The following is a 25,211-nucleotide window of genomic DNA, read 5'->3' on the forward strand; positions in this document are numbered from 1 at the left end:
CAGGGACCGGCGACGGGGAGACCGACGACGATGAGCTGCTGAAGGATCAGGGAAGGGTTAGGGCCGGCTGTGGCTGTTGTTTGTAGGAAGGAAAACAATTTTTTATTCAAGTTACTATTTATACCATTTATAAATTTGCAAAAAAAAAACCCTTAAAAAAACAAGATGGCAGCCACCCCGCCCCGCCTTAGTCCGCGAGTTTGGTGGTGCGTTTTGGCGGATTTTTAAAATTTAACGGATTAAAAATTTCGTTCCTACCCATTTTTTTCTTTGCGGTTTAACCCGACGAGTTCGATCCGTTTTACCACCCTTTGGTTATTACTCTGCATTCTCATTTACTGTTTACTAGTTTTGACCAAATAATTTATAGAAAGTGGTCATTGTCTTACTTAATATTGATGTGTGTACATATTTATGTTTGAAACCTTACTACTATCACATGGTCACTACTGTAGGGTGGCAAAGCGAGTTGAGCAGGCCAAGGTCCATCTAAAAAAGTGACAGATCGATTCACCCTGCTAAAATAAGCGGACTTAAAATGTAATTCTGTCTCGCTTTTATGGCGGGTTAATGGCCAGTGGTTCCGTCTAATCTTTTTAAAAAATATAATTAATAAAATTATTTAAAATTATAATTAAAAAATTAAATATAAATATAAATAATAAATTATAATATAATTTTTTTTATTATTTTTTTATTTTTAATTTTAAAAAATAAATCATAGTTTGAATATACATTAAGAGTGTGAAATAAAATAAATAAAATTAATAATAAAAAATATTAAAAAAATAAAAAATATATGTTTAAATTAAAAATTATATAATTATTAATTTTTATATATATTTTTGTAACATTAATTATTCTTTTATATTTATAAAAAAATCTTGGCATGGCAGGTTGTCCTGCCAAAATCTACAAATTTGACGGGGCACTCTCAAGTTTGCTAAATTTGGGTTTTAAATTCTAGTTCGACCCGTGGATATAAGCATATAAGCAAACTCCAATTGCATATAAGCATGAAACATCATGTTTTAGTGACATACATAGTAGAGTGCACACGATAACACACCCAAATAGTCCTGGTAATTAATATCTCTAATTTTCAGTAAGGGAAGAAGTATGTATCAATATCATTAATAAGTGCTTTAGAGTGCAGACTAATCATCGAATGCAAGAAAGCATGTTGTCAATTCATGTCAATGCTAGTCTAAACTCTAAAGAGACATGACAAAAAAAACATGAAACGTTTTCGTAAAATTAATTCTCCCACAATTATATTATTATATTAATATCTTCTTTTCTAGTTACAAAAAAAATCTTGATTTGCTTCCTTTTTTTAAAGAAGTTAAGATGGATACTTGGATAGCACATATAATAAGGGTGTGTTTGGCAAATGCGTTACAAAAGAGAAGCATGTTTAGCCTTCTTAAAAGTTTCAATGTTCAGTTTGGCAAACTTTTGATCCATGAACGCAGAAGTGATTTTACTTTCAAAATCACGTTTACAGGAAGTTACAATTTTGAGCTTCTGCTTTTTACCAACGGACTTTTAGCCACAATACTCCATCTTTATTTATCTTTTACCAACTTTATCCTTTATGCATGTTATTATATTATTTATGGAATTCTTATTATTTTTTATTACATGAACTCTTTTTTTCTATTATTTATTATTTTTATTTTTTATTAATTATTTATTTGATATTATACACTTTTATAATTATAATTTTTTGTATTATTTTTATTATTTTTTTATAATATAATTTATTGATTCTATTAGGTAAAGTAAATTAAACAAAAAATTAATTGTAAATAATAATAATAATAATAATAATAATAATAATAATAATAAATTATAGCATATTAAAAAAGAGTATTAAGAGTACTAAAAATATACTATATAAAAAATATCATAAAAATTTTCTTGATTTATTTCAATTACTACCAAGATAAATATTTAATTTTTTTTATTATTCTTAGTACTCTCTAAAATTTATATTTTGTTAGTTTTAATTAAAAATATATTTTGCCAATTTTTATATATTATTTTTATTTTAGTGTATAAATATTAATTTTATTATAGAATTAATTAATAAGATCTATTTAAATATCTAAATTAAAATGATAAGATAATATACAAAAATTATTAATTGGTATCTATTTTAGTAATTTTTTATCTAAAAGTAATTTTGAGTAGTATAATCCAAACAATATTTATTTTACTATAATTCATTTTGATGCAAAGATTGCCAAACATAAATCACTTTAACACAAACCTATTTTTCATCAAAATCAAGTTTGCAAAATCAATTTTATTCAAACTCCTATTTATAATTATAGTAAGAAGTTGAGCTGTGCTTTTATTCCTGAAAATGATGTTTGATTTTTATGAAGTTTTTGAGGACCATATTGGTCATTAAATTAATAAAATTAAAAGTGTTATGGGAATTTAATCAAGATTAAATCAAATATAATAAAATAAATAAATTTATATAATTTTTTTTAAAATTACTACTTTTTAACTGATTCTCTAGTAAAAGTCAGGACCAATTTACTGATTTTTGGCCCTTTTTCTGATCTGTTCGCTGTAAATTGAATTTTGCATTGAATCGGTTTTTAGTTAATCTTGTTGAATCAATTGGTTCGGTCCAACTATTTATACGAATATTTGATATTAGCGAATGGCATTTGGGTAGTTGTTATTGGCAATTGAATTTGGCCACACAATGGCATTTGGACAAAGAAGATTCCATATAATAATATCACGTACAAAACTTGAGAATAGAGCTCACAACGTGGCTGATTGTTGAAACTCAAATTGATTTTATTAGCAAAAAACATGTACATCTTTTTATTACTAAACTTTGATAATTTTATGGTTCTTGTTAGAGCACATAGCGTAGACGGCTTTCCTACAATCCTACGTACATTATTAGATTAATCCCTCATCAGTTGTCTTTCAAAAATATCACTCTACTGTACTCCTTATTTATCATAAAACAGTGTGTATATATATAACACGGAAAACAAAAAAAAAAAAGATTTTTTTTATCAATATTTTTTCTCCAAAACTTTGATTTATTGTGTTGATATATAATATTTACCATTCTTTATTTTAATGTAAAATTGCGGTTCCGTTAGAGCATATGTTAAGAATTTTTTTTAATTAAGCACTTTTTTTTTATTTTTTATAATATCTCTTAATCTAAAAGATTAAATATTAATTTACCGCAAATTTAAATATCGTTCAAAAATTGATGATTAACGAATAAGTTACTGCATAAATAAAATGGGATTCAAATTCAAAATATTTATTTAAATATATAAACAAGTTACTAACTTAACGCATAAGAAAAAGATATAATATAACAAAATATCAAAGTATAAGAATCTAGTTTCGGTCTGCGGAGTTTAAGTCGGCTAGTTATATACAGATCATACAGAAATCTGAAAGTTAAAAACAACTTATACAAGATTTTCTCTCCAAGTAAGCTTCTAGGCAGAAGTAAATACAAAAGTGAGAAGAATAAACACATAATTAAAAAGACTCCAAAAACATATCCAGGATCCTCCGCTCTGTTACCATCAAAGCAACTCACCGAGGTGGGTTGCAACCTGCATCTGAAAAGCAACAACAAAGTATCGAATGAGAACCGGAGGTTTTCAGTATGGTAACAGTGTCCAATATGTAAGATGTAAGGCTCCGGGACGCCGAAGGCAATCCTAGAACTTCACATCAAATACGAATATTCAAACTTAGAATAAATTAAATAAATAAAAAACTTAAAATATAAACCGGGTTATCTAAACTTCGGGGAATTCTAACTAATACTAATCACATCACTGTATCCCACAACCTTCACCAACCTAACCTCCGTGCGATCCCATCGCCACCGCCTACCTACCTCCTCAACACCAGACAATCACAAGTAATACAAGCAAGTAAATCACACGTAATATACATGTACAACAAGTAAAATAACTAGCAAATAAGCGTATTATTCATTTAGACAAGAGATGCAATTAGGCAAAGCAAACAAAACACATAGTAGATGCACATGATGAATGCCTGTCCTATTGGCTCGTGATATCACTTGTCGGTCTATGAATGCCAACCCGACACATCCTTCCAGATGTCGCCTTTCTGCCACGTCCGAGGATATAGCGCCTGGCATGCTTTTGTTCCGAGGATATACTGCCTGGCACACTTGCATGCTCATTCCGAAGATATAGTGCTTGTCACACTCTTGCGGCAGAGAAGGAAAACAACAACAACATCTATTTCATCATAAATCACTCCAAGGATATAGTGCCTGGCACACTATCATTCCAAGGATATAGTGCCTGGCATCCTATCCACATCCAACAAGTCCATCGACCTCAAAGCATCACCATCTCTCATCTCAAATCACTTTCAATTCTCAATTCTCAACATTCTAAGGATATAGTGTTTAGCACACTTTCCTTCAACATCCATCAAGCTCATAATAACCATCATCAGTTCTTAATTCCATTCCGAACTCGTTAGTTCATCAGTTTCTCAATTTGTTTTCAGTAAATCACCAAGTTCACTACTCTTCCTTCTCTCTCAACCGAACTCATCCTCAGTACACTAGAAACCTAAACCTCCGCTCTCTAACTTTTCAAAGTAATATCCAAATAATTCCAAGACCTTCTCTTTGTTTAACATCCAAAAGCAAGCCAAAACATCTTAAATAGGTGCCACAGAAGTTTACAAGCTTGTTGGGAAGGTTAAACAGTTAAAAACAAGATTTTAGTTGAAAAATAGGGCATGTGCGTACGCACAGAGGTGTGCGCGCGCACGCCCAGGAAAGTTTTCAAATGTGTGCATATGCATAGAGGTGTGCGTACGCACAAAGAGTAAAATTTTCAAACTCTGTTCATCCGCACAAGACGTGCGAACGCCCTCAACAGAGTGCACCTTCCAACGTGTGCGTGCGCACAAGTTGGAAAACTTCGTTCGTTGTGTGTGCGCACAGGTCGTGCTAGCGCTCTCAACAGCAAGTCTTCCCCTGAGTGTGCGTGCGCACAAGGCTGTGCGTGCGCATAGGTTCAAAAACTCACAGGGGTGTGCGTGCGTGCACAGAATTCAGATTTTGACACCAAACTTTGAATGATCATAACTTCCTCTACAAAAATCCATTTACTTCAAACTTTATATCCATTTAAAGATTTTTCAATGAACTTTAATTTAAAGAAAATTTCAATAAATTTTGAAAACTGAGGCTCAAATTATGATCCGTCAAAGTTCACCAAAAATCTGTTTCTACCAAAAGTCTCAAAACCTCAATTTCACCAAAACTCTCAATATAAAACCAAACTAATCACAACCCAGACAATACCAAAACAACATAAAAGTTCATACCATTCTTCTCCCAACTCAACCATCCATAATATCCCAATTACACCATTCAACACCATTAAAACCCTTAATCATCAATATCCAAAATCATCATAAACATTCATAATCATCGTCAATCAACAACAACATCAACAACCACTACAAATCCTCATCAGTTTCAATAATCATCACCAAGAAATATCTAACATCACCCAAATTCATCAAAAAATTTATTTCTCACATTATTCTCATAAAACTGACATCATTCACCCATTTGTCATCAACATTAATATTCATACTCCTCCACAATTTATCTCAACATTAGCAATCATTATCAACATTCACTTTCCCACAATCCTCATAAACAATTATAAATCACAACATTCATCATTAATCTTCATAGTCATTAATCACCAACAAATCAACATCAAAATTTATATATTCCACATTCCACAACTCTATACCATCATCCCTACCATACAACTTATCTTCAAACATCAAAATCACATACAATTAAACATACACCCAAACATCCAATCCTATCTTAAGGTCAACTAGCCTAAGGTTCACGAAACATTACATATTACATAAAGGAAACCGAAACCATACCTTGGCCAATTTTCAATATGCTCAAACACCAAACTTGATTCCAACAAGCTTCCACCAAGCTCCAGGAAAGCTTTCAAATGTGTGCATACGCATAGAGGTGTGCGTACGCACAAGGAGTAAAATTTTCAAACTCTGTTCATCCGCACAAGACGTGCGAAGGCCCTCAACAGAGTGCACCTTCCAATGTGTGCGTGCGCACAGGATTCAAAACTTCATTGGTTGTGTGTGCACACCGGTCGTGCTAGCGCTCTCAACAACAAGCCTTCCCCTGAGTGTGCATGCGCACAAGGCTATGCGTGTGCATAGGTTCAAAAACTCACAGGGGTGTGCGTGCGCACACAAACCAAAAATCACAAATTCTGCAGCATGCACAGAATTCAGATTTTGATACAATTTTGCATGAACATAACTTCCTCTACAAAAATTCATTTCCTACAAACTTTATATCCATTTAAAGATTTTTCAATGAACTTTAATTTAAAGAAAATTTCAATAAATTTGAAAACTGAGGCTCAAGTTATGATCCGTCAAAGTTCACCAAAAATATGTTTTTACAAAAGTCTCAAAACCTCAATTTCACCAAAACTCTCAATACAAAACCAAACTAATCACAACCCAGACAATACCAAAACAACATAAAAGTCCATACCATTCTTCTCCCAACTCAATGATGATTGGATTTTTGACGGTTTAGAATTTCACAAATGAAGTCTCGTTGCAAGTATAGTTTCTAAACCAATCACTAATCCTTTCATACAAAAAGTTGTTTGTCACTAAAACAAACCCCTAAAATTTATAAACCGAAGTATTCAAACCTCAGGTCGTTCTCCCTAGGAATTGCAATAAAGTCCCTTGTTATTGGTTATGAGTTATTTTGGGGTTTTGGATAAGAAGCATGAAAAGTAAATGGCAATGAAAATAAACTAACAACTATAAAAGGCTCTTGGTAAGGTGTGAGAACTAGAAGTCCTATCCTAGTTATCCTTCTCAATTGTGATGAGAATTGTTCATTGCTACCACTTAGTTAACCCTTACTAATTAAAGGAAAGTCAAGTGGATGAATTGACTTGAGCCACAAGTCTTAGCCAACTCCCAAGGAAAGACTAGCCTTAGTGCACTCCAAACCAATTAGCAATCTCTCCAATTATCAATCAACAAAGGTACTAGATAACTCAAGTGTCACTAATTACTCTACCTAGGCCAAGAGGAACAAAATCTATACTAAAATCCAACCAAGCATTTCATCAAACACTTGGAAGGCACAAAAGAAAAGTATAGTCAATCACAACAAGAATGAATTCTAACTACAATTGAATGTAAAGAATTAACAACAACAATCAAGGAAATCACAATTATCATGAATTACCTCAAATTGCATTATTGAAAGAAAACCAAGGAACAACAATATATCCAAAACAAAATGAAGAATTACAATTATTAAAGCACACATCTAGAAAGAGGAAGAGGAGAAGATTAGGAATTGGTGAATGAAAAATGAATCAAAGCATGAGTTAAACCTAGATCTAAGAAGAGAGATTAACCTAAACCTAATCCTAATCCTAGAGAGAAGAGAGAGCTTCTCTCTCTAGAAACTAACTACAAAGCTAAAACTAAACTAATTATCTCCAACTTCTAAAGTATGAAAAGTATCTAAAAGTATGAAAGTGATGAATGATGCATTCTCCTTAATCCTTCATCCTTTTATTCCTTTCCCTTAGCAATTTGGCGCCAAAAATGGGTTCAGAAACCCTCTCAAATCGCCAGGCACGTGTTGCATTAATGAGGTCATGTGCCAACATCGGCGCGTGCGCGCATGGTACGCGTGCGCGTCCCTGGTCGATTCTGCAATGTGCGCGCGAGCGCCTTGTGCGCGTGCGCGTGCATGGCTGACTTTGCTTCTTTGACTTTTTATGCTTCTCTCCACTTGTATGCTTCCTTCCTTGCTTCCTTTGATCCATGCCTAGCCTATTTCAACCCTGGAATTACTAGCAAACACATCAAGGCATCTTATGGAATCAAAGAGAAACTAGAATTCACCAAAATAAGGCTTAAAAAGTATGCTTTTTACACTTAAGCACAATCATGGAAGAGATAACAAAACCATGCTAATTCTTAGGCTAAATGTGACAAAAGGTTATCAAAATGTTCTAAATTCAAGGCAAAACAAACCGTCAAATTGGGGTTTGTCACTCAACCATCCATAATATCCCAATTACACCATTCAACACCATCAAAACCCTTAATCATCAACATCCAAAATCATCATAAACATTCATAATCATCGTCAATCAATAACAACATCAACAACCACTACAAATCCTCATCAGTTTCAATTATCATCACCAAGCAATATCTAACATTACCTAAATTCATCAAAAAGTTTATTTCTCACATTATTCTCATAAAGCTCACATCCTTCACCCATTTGTCATCAACATTAATATTCATACTCCTCCACAATTTATCTCAACATTAGCAATTATTATCAACATTCACTTTCCCACAATCCTCATAAACAATAATAAATCACAACACTCATAATTAATATTCATAGTCATTAATCACCAACAATCAACATCAAAATTTATATATTCCACATTCTACAACTCTATATCATCATCCCTACCATACAACTTATCTTCAAACATCAAAATCACATACAATTAAATATACACCCAAACATCCAATCTTATCTTAAGGTCAACTAGCCTAAGGTTCACGAAACATTACATATTACATAAAGAAAACCGAAATCATATCTTGGCCGATTCTCAATATGCTCAAACACTAAACTTGATTCCAACAAGCTTCCACCAAGCTCCAAACCACCAAAGCCAAATCAAAAGCCACCACCAACTCCCAAGACAAGCTTATCCAACGGTGATTGGAGCGAAATCCGACAATTATCCACTACTAGAGGTCACCAGATTTTCTTAGATAAAAATGAAGAGCTCGATAAGAGTTTCGTGTGGCTGTAAACGGCTCGTCAATTAGAGCTTCGTAGCTCAAGATATGGCTCCCGAAAGGTGGTGATAAATAGTGTTACCCCCCTTTCTTCTCCCTTCTCTCTTAAACTGCGCCTCTCTCTCTTGGAGGTGAAAAATGAGCTGAAAGCTCATTAAACATGTATATATATGTTGGGCCTTGGGCCCAGTTTGGGCCTAGTCCACCCCGTTAGGGTTTTTAGTACGTTTGGCCCACTTTGGGCTAAAACCTTTAAAACTAGTGCCCGGTTTTTAATTCTAAATTATTTTTGTTCTTTCAAAACACCAAATCAATTTTCCAAATCTTATTTTTCCAACATACACGGTACTGAACAGACTAAAGCCGGTACTGCCAGCTTAAGCGCCAGTACGCATTTTTACAAAAACCTATCACAAAAGATACATTTTCCAACTTAGAAAAATTCATTGAAATCAAATTTCACTTTTATATTTTCAAATTAAAACTTCTAAATTTTGAATCTATCTCGGGAACTTAAAATTATTATTTTTATTAAAACGGTTTTATAGAAAAACTTCGGTTCTTACAACCAACAACGGCGATATGCGTCCGTTTCTAACAGCCTCTCCAATCATCCTATGCAGGACATCGACAATAAGTACAAATAGAAATGGAGACAGAGGATCACCCTGTTGCAGTCCCTATTCCATCTTGAATGGCTTTGACGGCGAGCCGTTTATCAATACTGACATAGAGCACGTACTGACACACTCCATAACTCATTCCCTCCATTTCCGTCCAAAACCCATCTTCTACAACACAAGGTCTACAAAACTCTACTTGACTCTATCATATGCTTTATGGAAGTCTAACTTTATTATTGTTGCTTCCTTCTTCCTTATTTTGATCCACTAAATCGTTTCACACGCGATAAGGGCCCCATCATGAATCTTCCTGCCCTTGACAAATGCACTCTGCGTCTCGCCTACTAACCCTGGCATAATTGCTCTCATTCTCCTAACCATCATCTTTGAGATTACCTTATACACACACCCCACCATGCTAATCGGTCACAGATCTTTGATTTCCTTAGCACCAGTAAACTTAGGAGCCAGCGCCACCCAAATGACATTAGCATTTGTCGGCAACCTGGAAGATTGGAAGAAACCCAGTACCGCTTTGATCATCCCATCACTTTTTTATGAAATTCATGTTGTACCCGTCACTTCCTGGAGTCTTAGAAGATTCACAATCCCACACTGCTTCTTTAACCTCCTCAGGAGTCGGTAGCACTTCTAAAGCCATAGCATCCTGCTCGCCGATCATTTCTACCAGACCATCTCTAAAATACACCATAGGAGACTGCTCTTGATGATATAAACCCTTATAAAATTCTCTGATGGCAATCTTGATCCTGACTTGATTTCTTATCAATCTTCCATTAATAACCAGAGCATCAATCCTATTATTCCTCCTTATCGCGGAAGCTAAGTTGTGGAAGTATCTCGTGTTTTTATCCATGTGCCTCGCATGCCTAGACCTCGACATCTGCTTCCAGTGTAGTTCTTTCCTCACATACCATTTCTCACAGCAAGTAACTAGCGCCCTCCTTCTTGCTTCCACTGTTCCATCATAATTCCCATTACCGACCATGTCATCATTATTCTTAATCTCTTCCTCAAATTTCATGATTTTCTTGTCCATATCACCAAAGTTGTCTCTATGCCATCTCCCTAAAGGAACCGTCAAAGCCTTCAAATTTTCGGTGAATTGTACTTCTCCTAACCCTCTCCATTCCTCCTTGACCATTCTTAGAAACCCGTCATGTGTAAACTATAAATCTAGACTTCGGAACGGCCTTGGTCCATTCCTTTGCCTCTTATCCTCCACTATAATCGAGTAGTGATCAGACAAACCCCGTGAACCACCTCTTAAGCGAGTCTCCGGAAATGCCTCTAGCCATTCCAAGCTAACCAGAGCTCTATCAATACGGCTACATGAACGTCCTCTGAACCATGTAAACTTACGGTCAGTAATCGGTAACTCCACCAAACCCATGTCGTTTATCCAGTCCTTAAAATCTTGCGTCGTTGAAGGTAAGCCATCAGAGCCTCGCCTTTCCTCCACCTGTGTAATCTCATTAAAGTCCCCCAAAAAATAGCTGGGTCTTTGAAACAAGCCAGCCACGTAACTCAACTCCTTCCACACAACAAGTTTCTCATCTCTAGTATGTGCACCATAGACCAAGAAAAAAGCACAATTAATAGAAGTCTCCGACAAAATCCCTTCAACACACAACCATCTCTCAACTTTATAGCAATTTCTCATTTTAAAGAAACCATCATCCCACATTAACAACGACTGGCCAGATGCACTGTCAGACCCAACATACTCCCACCCCACACAACCATTTCCCCAAATTTTCAAAATATTAAATCTTGTCACTAATTGTCTTTTAGTCTCTACCAAGCCTAACATATTCAAGCTATATTTTCTCTTAAGGTCTTTCACCATTGGAAACTTCCCATCACCTCTTAACCCCCTAATATTCCAGAGCTAACAATCATTTTAAATTATTATTAGACACCTTGTTGTAACGTTTAGGCCTGCTCCGTCTAGCTTTAGCCTTCTGTTTTGCCAATCTTTTCTGAGTAATTTCTTCATTCTGTTCTTGGAAGATAGCCATAATGCCATCTTCTTTGTTATATAGCACTGCTCCTGATTCTTTTGCTAAATCCAAAGTCCTTTGATTTTCTAACAGTTGCTCTTCCAATTTTTCATACTCAATATCGCTGTCCTCATCATCATTGGCAAGCCCTTCTTCTCTCATATGGTCCTCTCTGTCACCATAGCCCTCTTTCTCATTCTGAATTAGCAGTTTTCTTCACCAAGAGAATCAATTCCCAGGCCTTGATTTGCTAAATTTGCCTTAGCACCACGACTATTTTGATGAGTGGCACCATAACCGTGACCGTCGGCCGCCCCTACATTCGCATCTTCGTCACCATGAACCCCCTCAACTAACGTCACAGCTCCACCAATCTGATGAACAGAAAATTGGTTGGTATAAAATTTCACAAATAAAATCTCATTGCAAGTATAGTTCTAAACCAACAAACAATCCTCTCATGCAAAAATTTGTTTGTCACAAGTACAAACCTCAATAAAAATAACCGAAGTATTCAAACCTCAGGTCGTCTCTCAAAGGAATTGTAGGGAAGTGTTCTTATTATTGGTTATGAAACAAGTATTTTGGGGTTTTGAATAAGGAACATGAAATGTAAATGACAAGAAAGTAAATGAAACTCAAATGTAAAAAGGTCTTGGCAAGGAATGATGGTCAAGGATCTTTATCCTTGTTACTAACCACAACATGATAATCGCAAGGATCAATCTCATTAAGTCATCCTCTAACAAGTAAAAGAAAGTCAAATGAGCTACACCAATCCTAATCCACAAGTTCTAACCATCTCACTAATTAACTTAGTGGAAGGCTAGAGTCAATAGACACCAATTATCAAGACTTGGACATTAGTAACTCAATTTCACCTAAGTTACCATCCCAAGCCAAGAACACAAAAATCTATTCCAACATCTTTCCAAGCACTTAATCAAACACTTGGAAGGCAAAAAAGAAAAGCAAGATAAAATTGCAAAAAATGTAGATCTACACTATCAATTGCAAGGAAATTAACAACAACAACTCAAATTAACAATAAAAGAAATCAAACATAAATTGCATTAAAAGGAAAATAGAAGAAACAAGAGTGCATCAACAACAAAATAAATAAATACAAGAGTAAAAGACTAAACTAGAGAAAGTAGAGGTAGAAGATCAAGAAATTGTAAAGGAAAAGTGAATCAAAGCATGAATTAAACCTAGATCTAAGAAATCCTGATCTACATCTAACCTAATTCTAGAGAGAAGAGAGAGCTTCTCTCTCTAGAAACTAACTAAAACATGATAGAAAACTAAATTATGTGCTTCCCCCCTTTGACTCCTCTTGATTTCTGCATGTAATAGGCTCTGGAAGCAGTTGGATTTGGACCTGGGCAGCTCAGAAATCGCCCCCAGCATTTTCACTTTAATGAGGTCACGTGCGAGCTGCGACGCATACGCGTGGGTCATGCGTACGCATCGCTTGGCAATTTGCTTTCCACGCGTACGCGTCATGTCACGCGTACGCGTCGCCATGCAACTTCAAATTCACGTGCGCGCGTCTGCCATGCGTGTGCGTCGATGAATGCACTCCAAATCCTTGATTCTCCATGATTTTTCCACTTTGCATGCTTTTCTCTTCACTCTTTTGATCCATTCCTAGCCTTTTCAACCTGAATTCACTAACAAACACATCAAGGCATCTAGTGGAATCAAAGGTAATTTAAAATTAACCAATTAAGGGCCTAAAAAGCATGTTTTCACTCTTAAGCACAAATTAGGAGAAAGTCATGAAACCTTGCTATTTCATTAAATAAATGTGGGAATAATGGATGAAATCCACTCAAATTAAGCATAAAATGTACCACGAAATAATGGTGCATCAAATCTTCCCACACTTAAACCATAGCATGTCCTCATGCTAAACCAAGAAAGAGACAAAGGGTACTATCATTTATTCAGTGTAAATAAACTATATGCAATCTATCTACATGCAACTATCTAAATAGATGCAATTACTTGGTCAAAATAAATCAATCCCCAAGAAAAACTAATATAAGCATAAGGGCTAAGGGTATTAACAACCAAGCCAAACCACAATTGAATTGAGTTATTAAAGATTCTACAAACTTGCAAGAAAATAAATGATCATAGGTGAAAACATGCAATTGAGCAATCGAACCCTCACCGGATGTGTATTCGCTCTAGTCGCTCAAGTGTATAGGGTTGATTCACTCAATTCTCCTCTAATCATGCTTTCCAAGATTTGTTTTTCATCTAACAATCAACAATTATTTCATGCATGCATACAAATATCATGAGGTCTTTTCTTTAGATTGTAATGGGGTTAGGGTCAAGGTAAGATGCATATAGTCAAGTGGACTATAATTTGAATCTTTGATTAACTTAAACTTCCCACCTAACCTATATAACAACCTATGCAATTCTAAACAAACTTAACTACCCATAATTCTCACTTTTTCACACACTTATGCATTCTTTTCTTGATTACAACTCATATGCATTGATTATTATTGGATTTCACTTTGGGGCATTGATAAACCCATATTTTATGATATATATTGTGCTCAATTCAAGAGATTTATTCAATCCTTCACCCACTTATTCATGTAAATTGTATGGTTTTACTTTCCCTTCCTTATTATGTGATAAATGTGAAATACATGTTTCCTATGCTTTGAAATTATTTATTTTAATCACCCTTTATTACCATTCGATGCCGTGATTTGTGTGTTGAGAAGTTTCAGATCTCCTAAGGCAGGAATAACTTAAAGGATGGAAAAGAAACATACAAAAATGGAATGAAAGCACAAAATGGAGTTTTTGAAGAAACTGGCAGCGACGCGAATGCATGGACGATGCGGCCGCATGCTTAGCGCGAAAAGACAGCGACGCGAACGCGTGACTGACGCGGACGCGCGCCATGAGCAGAACACAGATGATGCAGACGCATGACCGAAGCGAACGCGTGATAAGGAAAATTCCAGATGACGCGACCGCGTGACTTACGTGGACGCGTGACAGACGCCACGCACCAGAAATTACAGAAAACGCTCCCAGCGATTTCTGAAACCCTTTTTGGCCCAGATCCAAGTCCAGAAGGCACAGATTAGAGGTTATGAAGTGGGGGAAATGCATCCATTCATAGGGGAGCTCTCCAATTATTCACTTTTCATAGTTTAGATGTAGTTTTTAGAGAGAGAGAGAGAGGTTCTCTCATATCTCTTGGGTTTTAGGATTAGGATTTCTTATTATTTCAATTTAGTATTCCAACTCCTTATCAGGTTCAATATTCCTTTTACTTTATATTTCTCTTTTACTTCCAGATATTTTAATGCTTTCCTTCAATTACTTTTGTTGCCAAATTGGCTTATGAACCATTCATGTTTAGATTTGAATTTCTATTTAATATAATTTGAGGCATTTCAGTTTATTATTGCTTTCTTTTATTTATGCTACTGTTGCTTCCAATCTGAAGATATTTTTATTCGAGTAAGTTACTTTTCCCCTTTTGGCTTTGGTTGATTAATTGGCAACTCTTGAGTTATCAAACTCAACGTGATTGATAATTGTTGTCTTTGCTAATTGAATTGAACTTCAATAATTCCAGTCCTTTCTTAGGAATTTACTAGGACCTGAGGATCAAACTGATTAGTCACTTGACCTTCCTTTGCTTTAGTAAAGGCTAACTAAGTGGGATTAAAACTCAATTCTCATCACCATTGATAAGGATAACTAGGATAGGACTTCCAAGTTCTCATACCTTGCCAAGAGTTTATTTTATAGTTATTTATTTATTTTACTTTCCATTTAAATTACTTGTTCCTTACTTTCAAAATCCCCAATTTACAAAACTCATAACCAATAATAAGAACACCTCCCTGCAGTTCCTTGAGAAGATGACCCGAGGTTTAAATACTTCGGTTATCAATTTATTTAGGGGTTTGTTACTTGTGACAACCAAAACGTTTGTAAGAAAGGACTTTTGTTGGTTTAGAAGCTATACTTGCAACGGGAATTTATTCTGAATTATAGACCACGCAAAAGTTCTCTCTTCAAAATGGCGCCGTTGCGGGGAAACTGCAAACGTGTGTCTTATTATTGGTTATTGTAAATATTTTTATTTTATTTGTTTATTTGTTTTTGTTTTTCCCTTTTATTTTTATTAGCTACTATGAATTCTCACCCCTCTCGCTTTGAGTTTGGTTCTAATATTGTTGAAGGGAACGGAAGTTATAGCAGGAACATGCATCAAGGTCAGAGCAATCAAAGATGGATGGAGTCAAGAGGATCTGATCAACCTTTTAGGCAACAACACCCTCCAAGATATCATGGGCAAGGATCACTCTATAATGCATACCAAGCTGATAAACATGGTGGACCCCCTTGTAATTACCAACAAGCCCTACCCTGTGCTTATAGACCATCCTCTCAACGTAGATTTGAACCACCACACTCACAAGTTCCTTTTCACCATTCACCATAATATGACCCTTATCTACCACAATCCCAACTCCAATCCACTTACTCCCAAACCCCGCCACTTTCCTGTGTACCATGTCCATATCCATCACCTCGAGAATCACAGGTTCGTCTCAAGGAAACAGTAGATCAACTTCATACAACCCTTCATCAGCTGGAGCAAGCAATATATCAATTATCTTCCAGACGTTTAGACACTCAAGGAACTCCAATAGCTTTATGTGGAGAATCTAATGACAAACATAGCATGAAGGAGACACTGGAAACCCCAGTAGGCAGTAGCGAGCATAACTTTATTTTGGAACAATTGGAGGAAGCTCAAATTATCCAAGAAGAAGAAGTACAGGTTGAAGATTTAAGAGATGCTGAACCTCCATGAGAATCCAGAGTTGTGAAAAAGTTCCGTCAAGGACGTTACAATTGATGCTATGGAGGATAGTGCACAATCCCCAAAGCAGGTGTTTCATGAAGAACTAGACGAAATAACCCAAGACGTAAGTTTCCTTGATAGTGATAGTCACAGGTCAAGTTCTCCTAGTGATGAACTTGCACTCGCAAGTGAATTCTCCGAGATTGAAGAATCTTTCCCAAGTGAATACGAAGATGATGCAGAGGTAGATTTCTGTCAACCTCCAGCGTATGACTTAAGTGATGAGGAAGACATAGAAGATTTTGACCAGGACACAGTTGCAGTTGAAGCATTTTGCAAAGAAGTGGAGGAATCCACAGAAAAATACAAGGGAGTAGAACGTACAGAACCACTGGAAACACCCATCCTAAGGCCATTACCACCTAATACAAGAACCTCATCAAATGGTTTGCTTTAACAAGAAGCTCATCAAATGTCCAACTTAAGGACTTTAACTAAAAGTGCTAGGTGGGAGACAACCCACCATGGTATGGTCGTTTCTTTTTCAAGTTTTATTTCGTGTTGTTTATTTTTATATTATATTATTTTTCATTGAACCTGAATATTATTCATTCGCATTGCATACTGCATATCTGCATAATTGCATAATTGCATAAAAAAAAAGAAAGGGCGTGCGACGCGACCGCATCGCTAAAGCGTTCGCGTCAGTTGCAAAAACCACCCCCCACGCGTCCGTGTCCGCGTCAACCACGTGAACGCGTAATCTGGAAATCGGCGTAATAATCCAACGCCCAGAAATCCGGGCTGGAATCGTGCGGATGTTGTGCGTTTAGCACAAAAGGGCCCACGCGTTTGCATCCCTGATGCGAATGCGTCACTTGCAAAAAACCCATCCCACGCAGAAGCGTGAGCGACGCGTTCGCGTCGCATGGATTGCACAACACCCCAAAGGAGACAGAGAGTTGCGCTGAAACGACACTGGAATTGTGCGTTTAGCACAATTTCTAGCGACGCGGTCGCATGCCTCACGCGACCGTGTCATTCATCCTTTTACCCATTCCACACGATCGCGTCAACCCCTTTCCACCCTAGCCACGCGACTGCGTGCCCCACGCGTTCGCGTGGATTCAAATTCACTAACCCCAGTGACGCGAAACCCTACCCTCATTGCGCCCCACTCTCCCTCCCCAACCCCCCTGTTCTCTCTCCCTCCTTCCTCTGCACCCACTGCCAACCACCCCTGACCACCGCACCAGCGCCGACCACCCAGCCACAACCGCGACGCCCACCCCCTCCTTCTTTCCTCCCTCTCTTTCTTCTCTTTCTCTCCTCTTCTTCCCACCACCACCGCGCCATCACCGCCGCGCCTCCCACTACCACCAACCTTACCCCCATCCTTCTTCAACCACCCCTCCCCCAGTCACCCTACCCGAAACCCCCCTGCCACCACAAATAGCCACCCACCGCCGTGCCCCCCTCCCAGCACCACCATCATACCCACGCCATTTCTCTGTTCCCTAGCTTTGTTCATACGCCTACCAGGTTCCGCCGAATGCCATTTTTCTTTCATTCATAGTTAGTTGCATATGTTTTCAATTATGTTCAAAATTAGGCTAGTTAGAGATGCATGTTTGTAGTTGATTCTAGGTGGTTAGGTAGCTAGGATGTGGTTAGTGGATTTAGGCCTGTTTAATTGCGTTGTTCATGCTACTTGTTTTATAATTTTCGCAATTCAGCTGTTGCTGTGATGATTAATACTGTTCATATGCTGTTCTTTACTGTTTCATGCTGCTTTTTACACTTCTATTTCATGTTTATATTCCGTATATGTAATTACAGCTTTATTTTACTTTATATGAACTATTCTGCGTGCTGTTTATTACCCGGGATCATCCAATTTTAGCCGAAATGCTGCCCAATTTTCTGTAAATTATTTTGATATTCATTCATATTTTGGTTTGGCAATTTGAATTTGGCATCACTTGGTTTTTCCCAAACCACTTCATGAATGCACGGGCCAGCATTCTTATTCCTCTCGATTTCCTGGTTAATAAATTTGCACTTTTGATGATTCGATTTTAATTTTTTGCTATTTTTATATCTTTATGAATCATCATCACTAACCTGATATTTTTTGAATATGAGTTGACTGTTGCTTAAAATGATGAAATTCTTGTTACTTAGAAACCGATCATCATGCCACTTACTCTGATTTTCTTTTTACTAACTCACTGATTTTTGCTTTCTAACCTCTTTTTCAAAGTTTAACCACTTTTAACTTTCTAACTTCCCCCTCTGCTTTTTGACTAACTCTCTCAACTTTTTAACTCATGGCATGATTATTATTGCTCCTAATTAACAAGTATTCTCCTTATAATACATTTTGGATTGTAAATTTCTCATCTCCGCTTTTTAACTCCGAAACAATCCAATATGCACAATTATTCAACTCATTTCATAATTCTACTGCTCCTTTGCCACTTTGTGCTTATCTTGTTATTTGCCTACTTATTTTCCTGCTTTTATTATATCCTAGATTTCTGTTTTTCAGGATGTCTGACCCTCAAAGAAAGGTAAAAGGAAAGGCAACAACTGGCAAACGAAAAAGAGGTGAACCCTCTATGTCTATCCTGAAGATTATGCATGATGACTCCTGTCGGGAAAAGCACTTTACCCCGCAGGAGAAGGCTGACTAGCTCTTCCCTGCCAATGATCCAATCAAGTTTGCAAACTGATACTGTGAGCTGAAGTATCCAGTGTTTGCTACCTCCAGAAACCTGTACCTAGAGTGGACTCTAAAATTCCAGAAGAACTGCAGTAGTACACCTCCGATCAGATCAAACAGAGAGGCTGGTTCTTCTTGGAGAGAAACCTGACTGAGGTCAATGCTTCCTGGGTAAGAAAGTTTTACTGCAATTATTTCAAGACTTCCTTGGATGCAGTGAACCTCAGAGGGAAACAGATACTGGTCACTGAAGAGGCCATTGAGGATATTCTGCGCCTTCAGCCTAAGTCAGATCAGCCTGACGGTTACCAAAAGGCTGAAGAGGATATGAGGTTTCTGAGATTTGACTGGGATGCTATCAAGGAGAGGATAGCCCTTGACCCTACTATCCCATGGGTCATGGGTAAGAACGCCACAATGCCTAAAGGAATCAAGCTTATGTATTTGAATGATGAGGCTCGGCTCTGGTACCAGATCCTGAGCAACTTTGTTATGTCGAGCACTCATGAGACGGAGCTGCCTGCCAGTATGATCACCCTTCTCTGGTGTGTACAGGAGGGTAAGGACCTGTATTTGCCACGATTCATCCGGCACTTTATGGCCAGGGTCCATGTCAGAGGCACCCTTCCTTTCCCTTACCTGGTCACCCAGCTAGGCCGTCGAGCTGACGTGCCTTGGGAGGATGCTGATGAGAAGCCACCTGCTACAGACTGCAAGAAGATTATCCCTCACAGCAGGAAGTTTCGGGCTTTAGGCTATGCACCTCCATTCCTCACCGCTTCTGCTGAGACAGCCACGCCTTCAGCTGCTCCCTCTTCTTCCACTGCTGCACCAACCCCACCCACTGCACCTCCACCTGCTCCTGAGCCTATTTACCATTTGGTGCATCGACTCTTCGCCTGCTTGGACCGTATGGAGCGTCGCAACAAGCGACGCTATGAGCACCTCAAGTTGATGATCCGATCCGGCGGCGACATCCCCTCCGAGCCTGACACCCCTTCTGACACATCTGAGGCGGAGGCGAGTGCCCATGAGGAGGAGACACATGCCCAGGCTGAGCAGGCAAACCCGGAGCAGGCTGTGCCACAGCAGGAGGAGCCACACCAGATACAGGCCGCAGATCCCGAGATTCCTATTCAGTCAGAGCCTCCGTTGCAGCAGACAGATCCTCCTACCCTTATCCAGTCTGCAGATCCTCAGGCCACCACTGAGACTCCAGCAGCCCATCCTTCTAGTGATGACACTCCTTCACACCCAGCTTGAGTGAGCATCGAGGACGATGCTTTATTTTAAGTGTGGGGAGGTTGCCATCTCTGGCGTATCTTTTTGGTGAACCACTACAGACTCTTTTATCTTATTTTGGTTATTTTTATGTATTTTTAATCTTTATTTTCATTTTTATCTTTCAGTACTTATACATTGTCCTTTTTTTATGTATTTTTACTCTATATCTGCATTTTGCACCTTAGTTTATATTTTAGCCGTTTAGTTTAGTTGCAATTATAAATTTATTAGTTATAGAATATGTGGATTAATTAGTATAGTTTACCATTTTAGCATATGATAGTTTGGTTTAAATTGAAAATAAAAAGGAAGTAAACTAGAAACTTTAACATAATCAACAACAATCCACACACCTTGTATATATAGCATAATATGTTAGTTAGTTAACAACATTTCATCAAGGAGGAACACTAAAACTTTAAAGCCACCCAAGAAATTTTACATTGAGAATAATGAGAACTCTTAATTTCTACTTGCATGACATGTATAACTGATATATGATTTTTGAGCTAGAGAACACACAGCCTGTGAGTTTTGAGCTTAATTGTATGGTTACATTCAAACCATAAATTTCATTCTTGTGTGTTTCGCCCTTCTTTTTATTCTGATGTTCTTTGCTTTGTTTTAATCTATATGTCCAATATAGAATATAGATACATACTAAGAGATGATTGAGGCCATTGCTTGAAATATTTGCTCATGTATCCCAAATTAGCCTGCCTTTTACATCACCCTTGTTAGCCCCCTTGAGCTTTTTAATCCCCTCTTGTTCTATAAACCACATTACTAGCTTTAAGCAGAAAAACAAAATAAAAATCTCAAGTTGAATCCTTGGTTAGCTTAAGATAGAAATTGTGTATTGTTTAAGTGTGGGGAACTTTATGGGAACATGGATGATAGAAACAAAGGTAGAAAGTTAAAAAGAATAAAAATATTCAAAATAAAAATTTTGGGAAGCATGCTCATGTGAAATCAATTGAATTACCATGTGCATTAAAAAAAAGCTTTTATTTTATTTTCGGTATTTAATTAAGGGGATACAAAAATTTTCCAATTACAAAATAAAAAGAATCAATGCACATAGGATAAAATTAAAATTAATGCATGAGCTTGCAATACAAAGTGAGAAAATCTGGGCAAATAGGTTAAGAAGCTTTGAATTACAAAATATGTATGTTAGGTGAGATCTTAGACTAATCAAGGATTCACTTATTAGCTCACTTAGCCTTATACATATACCCTTACCTTTACCTTAGCCCCATTACAACCTTGAAAAAGACCTCATGATTTTTGTATGTCTGTATTCTATAATTGTTGATTGGTTAGATGAAGAACAAGGTTATAGAAAGTAAGGATAAAAAGAAGAATAGAGTGATTAACCCAATAAACACTGAGTGACTAGAGAGTAAACACAAAATCCAGTGAGGGTTCAATAGCTCATCACCATATATCTCTGCTTAAATTATTAATTGTCTTGCAAGTTTGAAAAATATTTTTACCCATCTCAATTGTAAAAGCGCTTTAACATTATCTAAGGTTGGCTATGCATATATGATTCCTTGAGAATGTGAATTAATTTAACTACATGTAAGTTTTATATACAAGTGAATAACAATTAGAATTGCATGATTCATTTAGGTAGTTGCATTTAGAATAGATTGCATTGCATGAGATTTCACCACTTTAACCTTACCTTATTCTTTATCTTGGATTTAGCATGAGGACATGCTATTGTTTAAGTGTGGGGAGGTTGATAAACCCATATTTTATGATATATATTGTGCTCAATTCAAGAGATTTATTCAATCCTTCACCCACTTATTCATGTAAATTGCATGGTTTTACTTTCCCTTCCTTATTATGTGATAAATGTGAAATACATGTTTCCTATGCTTTGAAATTATTTATTTTAATCACCCTTTATTACCATTCGATGCCGTGATTTGTGTGTTGAGAAGTTTCAGATCTCCTAAGGCAGGAACGACTTAAAGGATAGAAAAGAAACATACAAAAATAGAATGAAAGCACAAAATGGAGTTTTTGAAGAAACTGACAGCGACGCAAACGCATGGACGACGCGGCCGCATGCCTAGCGCGAAAAGACAGTGACGCGAATACGTGACTGACGCGGACGCGCGCCATGAGCAGAACACAGATGATGTGGACGCATGACCGAAGCGAACGCGTGATAAGAAAAACTCCAGATGACGCGACCGCGTGACTCACACGGATGCGTGACAGACGCCACACACCAGAAATTATAGAAAATGCTCCCAGCGATTTCTGAAACCCTTTTTGGCCCAGATCCAAGTCCAGAAGGCACAGATTAGAGATTATGAAGTGGGGGGAATGCCTCCATTCATAGGGGAGCTCTCCAATTATTTACTTTTCATAGTTTAGATGTAGTTTTTAGAGAGAGAGGTTCTCTCCTCTCTCTTAGGTTTTAGGATTAGGATTTCTTATTATTTCAATTTAGTATTCCAACTCCTTATCAGGTTCAATATTCCTTTTACTTTATATTTCTCTTTTACTTCTAGATATTTTAATGCTTTCCTTCGATTACTTTTGTTGCCAAATTGGCTTATGAACCATTCATGTTTAGATTTGAATTTCTATTTAATATAATTTGAGGCATTTCAGTTTATTATTTCTTTCTTTTATTTATGCTACTGTTGCTTCCAATCTGAAGACATTTTTATTCGAGTAAGTTTACTTTTCCCCTTTTGGCTTTGGTTGATTAATTGGCAACTCTTGAGTTATCAAACTCAACGTGATTGATAATTGTTGTCTTTGCTAATTGAATTGAACTTCAATAATTCCAGTCCTTTCTTAGGAATTGACTAGGACATGAGGATCAAACTGATTAGTCACTTGACCTTCCTTTGCTTTAGTAAAGGCTAACTAAGTGGGATTAAAACTCAATTCTCATCACCATTGATAAGGATAACTAGGATAGGACTTCCAAGTTCTCATACCTTGCCAAGAGTTTATTTTATAGTTATTTATTTATTTTACTTGCCATTTAAATTACTTGTTCCTTACTTTCAAAACCCCCAATTTACAAAACTCATAACCAATAATAAGAACACCTCCCTGCAGTTCCTTGAGAAGACGACCCGAGGTTTAAAAACTTCGGTTATCAATTTATTTAGGGGTTTGTTACTTGTGACAACCAAAACGTTTGTAAGAAAGGACTTTTGTTAGTTTAGAAGCTATACTTGCAACGAAAATTTATTCTGAATTCTAGACCACGCAAAAGTTCTCTTCAGGCATTTTGTCCCTTTTTTATTGCTTTTCGTTTTCTTTCGTTTTCTATTTTTTATTATTTTTTTCTTTATATATATATTTTTTTTTCTTTTTTTTGCAATATAGTATATACAAGAGCATCAATGCATATGGTTTTACATTTAATTAACACATGAGTATGTACCCAATTCTCAATATTTACAATAGAAATACAAAACACACACTTTTTCTCAACCAATGTCCCAAGTTTTCCTGCACTTGAATGATACACACTCACTAGCCCAAGCTAATCAAAGATCCAAATAAAGGACATTTATTATTTTTCGCTTTAAGGCTTGTAATATGCTAATATTAAGAATAAAGTGGGTTAATCGTAGGCTCAAAGTTGGCTAACAATGGAAGATAAAAGGTAGGCTATTTGGGTAAGTGAGCTAAATAAAATGATGGCCTCAATCATATATATGCATTCATACACAAAATAATTGACATAAAGAATCAAACAAATCAAAGATTACAATCATAGAAAGAGAATAATGCACACAAGAATGAAAATAAGTGGTTATAAGATGTAACCACACAATTAGGCTCAAATCTCACATGCTTGTGTTCTTAGCTCAAAAACATGATCCACAATATATAATTCAAGCAAGTTCAATTAAAAATTTTTACTCAAATAAATTGGGGTGCCCTATAGATAAATTTCTTGAAAATTTCATTATCTTGACTAAGCTTATTATGTATATATATGCAAAATAAGAAAACACAACTAAACAATCCTAAAAGACCTAAAAATGAAATGCAAAAGTGTTGGGCTTAGAAACTTGTCACCCAAAAACGCCGACTGGCCGGACGACCTCCCCACACTTAAAAGTTTGCACCGTCCTTGGTGCATCCAAAGATGAGCAATGGGGTACGGTGACTACATGGGTTGCCACCTTCAGCTGGTGGATCAACCGGCTGCTGCGTATTCTTTTTTCCGCTTTTGTTTTTGCTTATGGTGCATCATGCATGAAAGAACAAAAAATAACACCGTAAGATGAGAAAATACAAAAGTAAGGAAGCGTAAATTGTTGGAATGAGGTAAGAATCACTAGAATGGAGTGAGTGAATTAGTGTGACATTTATGAAAATAGGTGAGTGGGTTCTAAATTGCACGCGGTTTAGAACACATACTAGCATAAAAAATTATGTCACAAAAGAAGCATGCACTTCACTCATTCTAGTGTGCTTGAGATGCTCTAAACTCGTAGGTTAAAACAACCAAACAAGCAATAAAGAAGCATAAAAGCATTCAAGCCAAAAACATATGGATGCATATGATCAAGAAACACAATGCATTAAGATAAATGCACAACATCCATCAAGAAATTGCCTAATCAAAGGAAAGGATTCAAATCACATGGTGGCCAGATCATGCAATTCAAAAAGATTTAAAAAGCTTGAAGGCAATTCTCATGTACTTGGTGTTCACAAAGGTTAAGCACGAAAAATTCAAAACTAAGTAGCCAAAT

At 36.6% G+C, this 25,211-nt stretch overlaps 2 protein-coding genes across 2 annotated transcripts; both read right to left on the reverse strand.

Moving 5' to 3' along the window:
* Nucleotides 1-9,983: 9,983 nt before the first annotated feature.
* LOC107611008 (uncharacterized) lies at nt 9,984-10,722 on the reverse strand. Its single transcript, XM_016312977.1, has 2 exons — nt 10,133-10,722; nt 9,984-10,062 (listed from the first exon to the last, which is right to left on the reverse strand). The coding sequence occupies exons 1-2, from the start codon at nt 10,720-10,722 to the stop codon at nt 9,984-9,986; spliced, it is 669 nt and encodes a 222-aa protein (XP_016168463.1).
* Nucleotides 10,723-10,746: 24 nt separating this feature from the next.
* LOC107611009 (uncharacterized) lies at nt 10,747-11,427 on the reverse strand. The gene has a single exon (XM_016312978.1). The coding sequence runs from the start codon at nt 11,425-11,427 to the stop codon at nt 10,747-10,749; it is 681 nt and encodes a 226-aa protein (XP_016168464.1).
* Between the last annotated feature and the right edge of the window lie 13,784 nt (nt 11,428-25,211).

The sequence above is a fragment of the Arachis ipaensis genome, chromosome B8 (assembly GCF_059453495.1).
Source record: "Arachis ipaensis isolate K30076 ecotype BB chromosome B8, ASM5945349v1, whole genome shotgun sequence".
Lineage (NCBI taxonomy): Eukaryota > Viridiplantae > Streptophyta > Magnoliopsida > Fabales > Fabaceae > Arachis > Arachis ipaensis.

Coding starts and splice junctions, on each gene's coding strand:
- LOC107611008 (XM_016312977.1), bottom strand. CDS start 10,722: ATGGTCAAGGAGGAATGGAGAGGGTTAGGAGAAGTACAATTCACCGAA. Junction 10,063..10,132: donor AAGACTCCAGGAAGTGACGG/GTACAACATGAA, acceptor CCAATCTTCCAG/GTTGCCGACAAATGCTAATG.
- LOC107611009 (XM_016312978.1), bottom strand. CDS start 11,427: ATGGTGAAAGACCTTAAGAGAAAATATAGCTTGAATATGTTAGGCTTG.